The sequence below is a fragment of the Dendrobates tinctorius genome, unplaced genomic scaffold (genome assembly GCF_039654945.1).
Source record: "Dendrobates tinctorius isolate UK_male_01 unplaced genomic scaffold, ASM3965494v1 ptg000139l, whole genome shotgun sequence".
NCBI classification, from domain to species: domain Eukaryota; kingdom Metazoa; phylum Chordata; class Amphibia; order Anura; family Dendrobatidae; genus Dendrobates; species Dendrobates tinctorius.
Genome location: NW_027361807.1, coordinates 2,109,800 through 2,120,000, shown reverse-complemented (window position 1 = coordinate 2,120,000; position 10,201 = coordinate 2,109,800). Strand labels below are relative to the sequence as shown.

Genomic DNA, 10,201 nt, shown 5'->3' with positions numbered 1-10,201 from the left:
AGATAGGAAATATCCCACTTCACCCATTCCATCATGTACTGAAAATAGCTTCAAATAACCTAATCCACGTTCTTATTCATATTAATACCACTTGGATGATTCAGTATAGCCCGTATGCGCATTTCACATGGATTTCCTCACGTGACAGCCCCCCGAGGAAGTCCACATTAAACGCGCATAGATGCTATACCGGCTCATCCAAGTGGTACTAATATGGGTAAGAACCTGGATTAGGTTATTTGAAGCTATTTGCAGTACATGATGGAATGTTTCTCTAGTGTGTTCTGTCCATATCCACTCTACCTGTTTTATTGATTAGTTGGTATATTTTGTTTTCACTATGCCCTCCTTTGTCACCTTGTTCATATCTTTAGTTTGAATTCTTTCAGTATTTATTTGACTTTTTTCTGATATATGTACTTTTGAATTAATAAATTATGATATTTTTATTGGACCATTGCTCCAGTTTTTTTCCTGATGTTTCTATTTGCATGTATGGAGTGTCGTTAATATATTGGGCAAGACAAGACTAATTGTCTTGGTGGCGTTCCCAATCTAATAATCTAATGGTGGTGTTACTATGTGTTCTGCTTTAGTATTATTGTTTTCAACGTAAGTGACATCGCCTAGCTGAAAAATTTCTCCTAGTCAATGCCAAAGACTGGTAGAAACAAAGGTAGACTGGTATAGGATCTTTTACAACATCAGGCCCCATAATACAACTGCACTTTTAATGTCACACATGCAGTATGATGCTGCCACCGTGCCTCCCACACAGACAATATGAAGGGGCAAACAGTACATTCCCCCATCACAGTATGTTGCCTCCAATAGTGCTATGCGCCACAAAGACTTATGTTCCCAGAATATATTTCCTACACAGTATATTTTCCCCCATAGTACAATACGTCCAAAGAGTATAACGCTCCTTGCAGTCTCAACCAACACAGTATGATGCCTCTAACACAAAATGATGTTCCCACATTGTCCCTTACACAGATTGATGTCCCAAGTCCACCCCTGCACTGTTTAATGTCCAACAGCCCCCCATACAATTAGAAGCACCATATAATACCTCACATTCATTATGGTGTCTTTCCTAGAGACACATGCAGTATTATTTTCCAACAGTGCCTCCCAAACATTATGATACCTCCACAGTCCCCCTGCAAAGTGTGATTCCCCTCACAGCCTTCCATCACAAAATGATGCCATACAGTGCCCCACGACAAAATTATGCCCCCATGCACATACTAGACAGTCCCCTTAGTGGACCCCAAACAAGCATTCCACTTGGCTGCGTGTCCTGTCACTTCCTTGCTCCTTGTAGGTCCTATAGTCTATCCCCATACAGCATGATGCTGCCCACTCATTATGATGTCCTGTCAGTGTCTCCCATATTGTAGGATGTGCATAAAACATACCCTTACTCAATATAATGCCCACCACAGTATGCCCCTCCCACACTTACGCTAATGCTCCCCAACCTATACTATGCCCCTGCCAACAGTGCCCCTGCACACACAGTATGATGTTCTCCACGGCCCTCCACACAATATGATACCCCAAAAGAATGTCCCACATAGTATGATACCCCTCAGTGACACCACACATAGTATGATTCCCCACAGTTTCTCACACTACATATTATGATGCACCCACAGTGCCCTTCCCCACACCATACTATGTCCCTTACAAATACAGTATGAAGTCCCTTGGTGGCACCCAAACAGCCACCCCACTTGCTTATGTGTTCTGTCACTTTCCTGCTCCTCTGCTACCGAGCTGGTGTTAGGCATCGGGATTCTCCTGCTGCACGGGAATCCCAAGCCTTGTCTTCCTCTGTGGTCTCCCATTCAGACTCGGCTGCTGCGGGTGCTGCTCAGCATAGACGTCGATCCCAGCGTCTTGCTCAGACTCTTGCTGTTCATTTGGTTTCTGCTGGCTCTCCAGCCATCTATGGTTACCAGTGATAGGCAGAGGCGACTTGACGCTCTGGAGCCTAAGTCCAGAAATTACCTCACTGAGCATGTCCATGATGTGGCGTCTGCTCATTGGTGGTCAGACATTTGCTGCACTGGAGAGGTGGCAGCTCCGCCTTTCCCCGCGGGCTATTTCTCGGCCAAATGGGCATGAGTGTTTGGGGAGGAGCCTGGTGCATAAACGACTCCAAGCAGTATCAGCGGGCACGCTAGTATCATTTTGTGATTGTGAGTGGATACACTACCACTCTGTTTACTCATGTGTATATGCCGCTCTTATACCAGTGACTGTATGTCTAGGCAGGTAGTAGGGTGGGAAACCCCGCTTGGCTTAGCATCTGTTTTAGATCCGTCATGTGTGCAGTTAGCACAGCTGAGACACAGAAAAATACAGTAAAAGAAACGTATAAAAATACTCTGCTGTAAAAAAGTAACAGTAAATAGCAAGTGCTAGTAAAAAGATAACAAAACAGGATATTTGGTTGATACGTTTTTTGCAAAAAATGAATACTAAGCCACTCTACAAAACGTCAAGGTAACCCCAACAGAGCAGTCCCTAACCGATGTGTTATGAATGAGTCACCGTAGGAGGCAAAAGCAGAAATACAAGCTAAGTCCAGAAAACCAGAGAAGTTGACAACTATCAGATTGCAGACCCCTGAACCTATCAACACAACTAGCAGTAGCCGTGGGGGGTTCCTATGATGCCCTAGACCCCTCGATCACAGCCGGAGAATTAACTAGGCCTAAAGAAAGAAAGGGGAAATCTAAACTGCCCCAGAGCAGACCCCAAAGCAATAGGCAGCCCCCAACATATAATGACGGTGAAGCAAGATGAAAACACTAACACAGACAGAAAGATAGACTGAGCAAAGACGGGGCCCAAAACTACCTAGATAGGAAAGGACAGGAAGGCTGCTGTCTGCAATCTGCCAAAACCCTATCAAAGACATAAGCCAACAAGCTGATATGAAAAAGGCCCTGAAGCAGCTAGGCTTCAAAAACTAAATCAGCACTCAGGTATTTTCAGAAGACAGAGCTAAAGGAATTCAGCACACCCCAGCAGGGAATGGCAGAAATCCAGAAAAACAAAGCAAAACAAAGTCAAAGCACAAATGCAAAAGGCCAAGCAGCAAACTTAGCTTTAGAGGAGCAGGAATTCAGACTGGTCTCCAAGGATCCCACAAAGAAATCACCCGCAGGGCAGAAGGGCGTCGGCAGCCTTATATCCAGTCAGTAACTCCACTCAGCCAGTCATCATCATCAGCCTCAGGTGTTTGATAATCAGGCTCACTACCTTTCTTTACCAGAAGAGGGAGTTCCTCGGGCCTCAGTAATGAAGGGGAAAATGAACTCACAACACCGATGTATTTAAAAACCTGATCATGTGTATAGTACCTATATGAGCAGGATTCAGACTGGTAATGTCCGATGTGGACACGCTGTAGAAGACAGCTTTTATGTGCATGGCTCACAAGGGAGGGGTGGAAACCTCCCTAATCTTGCAAAAACAAGAAACCAATTAAATACAAACAAATGGGCTATGCACACAGTGAACAAGTCTGTAGGACAGTGTTCACACCACCAGAAGACTGAAACACAGAAAAACACAGTAAAACAAATGTATAAAAATACTCTGCTGTAAAAAAGTAACAGTAAATAGCAAGTGCTAGTAAAAAGATAACAAAACAGGGTATTTGGTTGATACATTTTTTGCGTGAGTGTTTGGGGAGGAGCATGGTGCATAAAAGGCTCCCAGCGGTGCCTGCAGGTGCGCTAGTATCATTTTCTGATTGTGAGTGTGAGTGGATACGCTACCACTCTGTTCACTCGTGTGTGTGCTGCTCTTATACCAGTGACTGTGTGCCTAGGCAGGTAGTCTAGGGTGGGAAATCCCCGCTTGGTTTAACATCTGTTTCTGTGGTGTGTGCAGTTAGCACAGCTGAGTAAGGCCTCTTTCACACATCAGGTTTTCGCCGTCAGGCGCGATCCGGCACTTTTGACAAAAACTGGATCTGGCGAAATGCAATGCCGGATCCGGTTTCCCCCCCATTGACTAGCATTTGCGCCGGATCGTGCCGGATGGCCATGCGTTTCATCCGGTTTTCGCCGGATCCGGCAATGTGTCGCAATCCGGCATCTGGAAAAAACGGCTACTGTAACGTTTTTTGTCTCCGGCGAAAAAGCCGGACACACCGGATCCGGCGTGTCCGGCTTTCTCACACAATGCAAGCCTATGAGCGCCGCAATGCGCCGGATCCGGCGTCAGCTGAAAAGATATGGTTTGTCTAAGAATCTGCTGATCTTATTCTTTAATGCTGTCATCAGATCTGTGATTTGTTCCTCTCTGATAGTCTGGTATGGGGGAGCCACTGCGCATGACAAACTCCGCTTACAAAGGACTTTCAGAACAGCAGAGAGAATTATAGGTTCCCCCCTGCCTAAAATCCAGGATCTTTATGATAAGAGTATTCGATCCCACGCATTGAAAATTTCATCCGATCCCTCTCACCCGGGACACTCCTCATTCCAACTACTCCCTTCAGGACGTCGCTTCAGAGTCCCCAAATGCAGCACCAACCGCCATATGAACAGCTTCTATCCACTCTCTGTTCAACAATTAAATCGTCATGTGTAGACTATATACTGTATCTGTCTTGTTAGATGTTACTTGTTGAATCTGTTGTTATATATTATGTTGCCTCTTTGCCACAAAGAATTCCTTGTATATATGTAATATGTACTTGGCGATAATAAAATTTGATTGATTGATTGATTGATTGATTGATTGAAAATAATCTGGAGCTAAATATCCAGAAGCTGTGGTTATTTCAACGGCAGTGAATTAACATCCATCTCCTCTCTTCACACAGGTACAACCTATGGCTGCTGTCTGTCATCTGCTGCTTATCATCCTGCAACATTTCTTTTAATGGTACAATCTCTGCTTGCTGTCTGTTATCTGCTACAAATCATCCTGCAACATTTCTTTTAATGGTACAACCTCTGCTTGCTGTGTGTCACTGCTGCTTATTATCCTGCAACATTTCTTTTAAGGGTACAACCTCTGCTTGCTGCCTGTCATCTGCTGCTTATCATCCTGCAACATTTCTTTTAATGGTATATAACAGTGCCTGCTGTATCTTTGCGAAATTCATTTGTTGCATTGTACTCAACTCAATACTCACTGCTGTACATCCATGATTGTGGTCACTAGAGATGTTATCTGGTGCAAGGTGTTACAGCATATTGTAGCCAGACACAGTGTCTTTGATCATCTATCCTCCCCCGATGTGCTGGCCAGCTGCTAATTTTTCCCAAACCAGCTCCCACAATCCCTCTCACCTGATGCTTTACTCAGTCCTATAAATTTAGTAGCATTCTAAGGGGTGCACACATGTGGGGTCTGGCACATGTCCCAATGCAGCAAAGTACCACTGCAGCTAAATATCCAGAAGATGCAGTTATTTCAATGGCAGTTAGTCATTGCAGGAGTCAGGACCCCACACTATGTATCTGTCTCTTTTGGATATGTCTGCCGAGTAAGCACTTATTACTTGAACCTAGCTTTTCTATTAACCCATTTTACTCCTTCACCATGTTTACATATGCCCTTACAGTGTTTGCTCCACTAATCCTCACTATCCTTCGCTATTCCCAAACCCCAGCACCCTCTAACCAAATAATTATCTCCCCTTCCCTCTTTCCTCCCAACCCTGACCTCCTCTGCTGACCTGCTCCTCAACCTCAGATCTCTCCTAATAAAACATAAAACAAGCCGGCCACTCTCTTTCTCCCACCTGCTCTCCCTCTCTCTGCTTCTCCTCACTATTGACGACATATCTCCCAATCCTGGACCCCCACAGCTCATACCTCCCATTACTACCTCCTCCTACCGCTCCCTATTTAATATGAACTACCGCAATCTCTCCAACCTCGCACACCTAGACATCCACATGGTCTCAGACTCTATTCTACCACTGACAACCATCACCCCATGACACAGACAGTGCCACTGCTTTCTACAATGTCACTCTCGCATCAGCTATTGACACGGTCACCCCTCTCGTTCATGGCAGAATGTGGCGTATCAATACACAACCCTGGCACAATAACATCACTAAAAAGCTCCTGTAAGTGTCCAGGGTTACAGAGCGACATTGGAAGAAAATAAATTTGCAAGATGATTTAACTGCATTCAATAGGCAACACTCGCTTTCAAATCTGCCCTCACCTCTGCTAAATAGGCCTACTTCACAACCCTTATATCTTCCCTATCCTACAACCCCAATTATTCAAAACTTTTAACTCCCTCCTCCGCCTACCACTGCCCCCTCCAACCTCCCTCATCTATGCTGAGGACTTTGCCACACACTTCAAAAATAAGATCGACAAAATAAGGCAAGTCTTTATTGTTCAACCACCACAACCCCTTTGTATACCAGACCAATGCCCAAACCCCATAACCTCTCTCTCCAACACCACTGAAGGGGAACTTAATTCTCTCCTCTCCAAATCACACCTCACCACTTGTGCACTAGATCCCATCCCACCTCCTCCCCAACCTCACCACCACACTTACTGTATACTATCCCTAACCCACCTCTTCAACCTATCACTAACTTCTGGTACCTTCCCTTCTGCTTTCAAACATGCCAAAATCACGCTTATCCTTAAAAAGCCAGCCCTCGACCCAACCGCTATGTCCAGCTAATCGCCCAATATCGCTGCTCTCATTCGCTTCCAAACTCCTGGAGCAGCACGTCCACGCTGAACTTTCCTCCCACCTCTCATCTAACTTGCTCTTTGACAACCTACAATCTGGTTTCCATCCCATCATTCCACTGGGACTGCCCTGACCAAAATTACTTACGACCTACTTACAGCCAAAGCTAACAGACTCTATATTCTATACTCCTACTTCTAGACCTGTCCTCAACTTTCGACACAGTTGACCACTGCCTCCTACTACAGATCCTCTCCTCCTTTGGCATCAAAGACCTCGCCCTATCCTGGATCTTCTCATACTTTTCCAACTGCACATTCAGTATCTCCCACTCCCACACTACCTCCTCATCCCGCCCACTCTCTGTTGGAGTCCCCCAAGGCTCTGTTCTAGGACTCTTACTCTTCTCAAGCTATACACTTGGCCTGGGACCACTCATAAAGTCCCATGGATTCCAGTACCACCTTTATGCTGATGACACTCAGATCTACCTCTCTGGTCCAGACGTCATCTCTCTGCTGTCCAGAATCCTGGAGTGTCTATCAGCCTTATCCTCCTTCTTCTCGTCTCCTCAAACTCAATGTGGAAAAATGTGAATTCATCATCTTTCCTCCATCTCACAGATCTTCCTTACTTGATCTATCACAATTAATGACATCACACTTTCCCCCGTACCGGAAGTCCGCTGCCTCGGAGTAACCCTTGAGTCTGCCTTGTCCTTCAAACTGCACATCCAAGCTCTTTCCACCTCCTGTCGCCTCCAGCTCAAAAATATCTCCAGAATCCGTCCTTTCCTCAACCCTCAATCTACTAAAATGCTTGTGCATGCCCTCATCATCTCCCGCCCTGACTACTGCAACATCCTTTTCTGTGGCCTCCCTGCTAACATCCTCGAACCTCTCCAGTCCATCCTTAACTCTGCTGCCCGACTAATTCATCTCTCTCCTCGCTACTCCTTTGCTTCTCCCCTCTGCAAATCTCTTCACTGGCTCCCATTCACTCAGTGTATCCAGTTCAAATTACTAATACTGAGCTACAAAGCCATCAATAACCTGTATTCTCCATAAATCTCTGGACTAATCTCCCGATAACTTCCCTCACGTAATCTCGGGTCCTCCCAAGACCTCCTTCTCTCCTCCACACTTATTTGCTCCTCACCTAATCGCCTCCAAGACTTCGCCCAAATATCCCCCATTCCTCTGGAATTTTGTGCCCCAACACGTCCGACTATCAACCACAAATGGATCCTTCAGATGGAACCTGAAAACCCACCTCTTCAAGAAAGCTTACAGCCTGCAATGACCCCGCTGCCTCCTCACCACTACCGGAGCTACCACCTCACCAACACTGGAGCAATACGCCAACCTACTGTCTCCTTCCCTACCATCCTGTAGAATTTAAGCCCTCAAGGGCAGGGTCTTCTCCTCTCTGTATCAGTCTGTTATTGTTAGTTTGTTTACTGTAAGTGATATCTGTAATTTGTATGTAACCCCTTCTCATGTGCAGCACCAAGGAATCAATGGTGCTATATAAATAAATAATAATAATAAAATAATGGATCAATCATCTCACTGCTCTTTGGTTCAGCACAATACTCAACTGTATCTGTGTCCTGAAGATATAAATGAAATTATGACATAACTCAACCTTCCATGACAGCAGGACTGCCCCGCAAATTCGGGACTGTCCAACTGGATCTGTGATGGTTGAGAGTATGCTTTAGCTGTAATCAAAAGAAAAATGTGTAGCGCCATAACAAGTATGTAACATTAATAATGAAGCATGTTACTGACAAATGCTATGTTATATCCTTTAAAATTATAATAAATCTGGCTGCTATTTGCTACCTAATACCTCTGAAATTTATAGTAAGCAATGTAAAAGTAATTACATGGTCTACTCTTCACGTTACTGCTGGTGATCTCCGCTAACCCAATGTGACTAAGGTGTCTATAACTGCATTAGAGAACATGTAACGAAAAGCATCTCGGCAGAGAAATGTGAAACTTAACAAGATTTTGAAATATGTATACAATCTGCAATTTACATGTCTAATATACTAAAAGCCTTTAGGAAAGGTTTTATGTTTCTTCATAGATAGTTGACACTTGTATACTTTCAGGCTTACTCACCCTTCAGCATTAAATCTATTTGTCCCAGGTATGGCTTCTACACCTTGTGTAATTTCCCCAGGTAAGGCCTTTGCTGCTTTAGAAGCACTAATAGCTCGTATCTTTCGTGAGTGGCTGTTAAACAAAAAAGGATAATGTGTTAAAAGTTTTATTTCTCACTATATGATGGCAGTCTATTTAAGTGCTCTAGGTGCACAAAAAAATCTCAAAGGTATGACTGAATATTCAACTTCATTTACTTATTTTTGGGAGAAATCTGCTTTAAATTCCATTTAAATTCCAAATGTTATGTAAAGTGTAAAATAAAAAGTGAATAAAGTTATAAAAAAATGTTCTTTTACCCCAGAACACCAATAATTCTATAATATAAAAAGTCAAAAGAGTGCTTAAATCCGCAGACATACTGTATCTGCTATTAAGCTATGTGAATAGTGAAATGCACAGGGCCCAATTCATTATTGCATTTGTGCCTGTTTTTTGTTGAGTCTTTTGAGTTTTGTGCCATTTTTTGTTTTCATTAAATAGACATTTCTATTTGCTCCTTTTTAAAGTCTATTTTATACGTATACAGATTTAGGTTTTCCAGGAGTATTCACCTCATTCATCATTTGTAACTTTTCAAAAAGATGCAAAATTTGTCACCAATGTATTCTAGTTCTCCCCCTCCCAGCCCACGTAGTTATTCTACGTATGAACATTTTTTGCACAATTTTTGCATTGTTTGATAAAACGTTTGACTTTTTGCATTAAAAAGTCACAAAAACCATTAAAGACAGAATGTAAAACCATTTGTAACTGTCCAAAATTCATGACACTCGTATGCCAATTTGACAAACTTGAAGCAAAAAATATCAGCGAATACCACAAGGCAAAAAAGGGACTTAAAATAAAAGGCAAAAAATGATGAATTGGGCCAATAATTTTCATAGACCCAGAACCTTCTGCTTTGCACTTTGGCCAGTTGTTTGTTTTGTCTTTTTTTGTGTGGGCATCATTGTCACAAATGGTTTTCCCCGGTATACACATAAATTGTGTATAAACTGGATCTACTATAAATCTTTGATCTCAGAGAGTCCGATTGCTGCCAAATCCTTACTGAACTGTTTCTAAATCTACCATAATATATAGAGGAAAGTGCACATATGTACATGATATTTAACTATTGGAACTCAAAAGCCATTTATTATAAATCATCACATCCTAGTATTATAAATGGGGATGGTCTTTCTCCAAACATTAAAAAAAAACCTGTAAGGGTCAGTTTTACATGGATCATCTGCCAGCACTAAAGGACTGCTGATCGGTAAACATGTCATCTACCAACCAGCGGTCATTTAATAGCCTGCTTACATAGACCGATC

The 10,201-nt window shown here is 43.2% G+C and overlaps 1 protein-coding gene across 3 annotated transcripts in view; it reads right to left on the bottom strand.

The window, feature by feature from the left end:
- The window catches only part of CDHR2 (cadherin related family member 2), a 370,864-nt gene that overhangs the window by 25,144 nt on the left and 335,519 nt on the right, over nucleotides 1–10,201 (bottom strand). For all 3 annotated transcript variants that reach the window (XM_073545075.1, XM_073545074.1, XM_073545073.1), the window contains exon 29: nucleotides 8,841–8,954. In XM_073545075.1, the coding sequence (XP_073401176.1) occupies nucleotides 8,841–8,954 (114 nt within the window). The remainder of the gene's footprint in view (nucleotides 1–8,840; nucleotides 8,955–10,201) is intronic.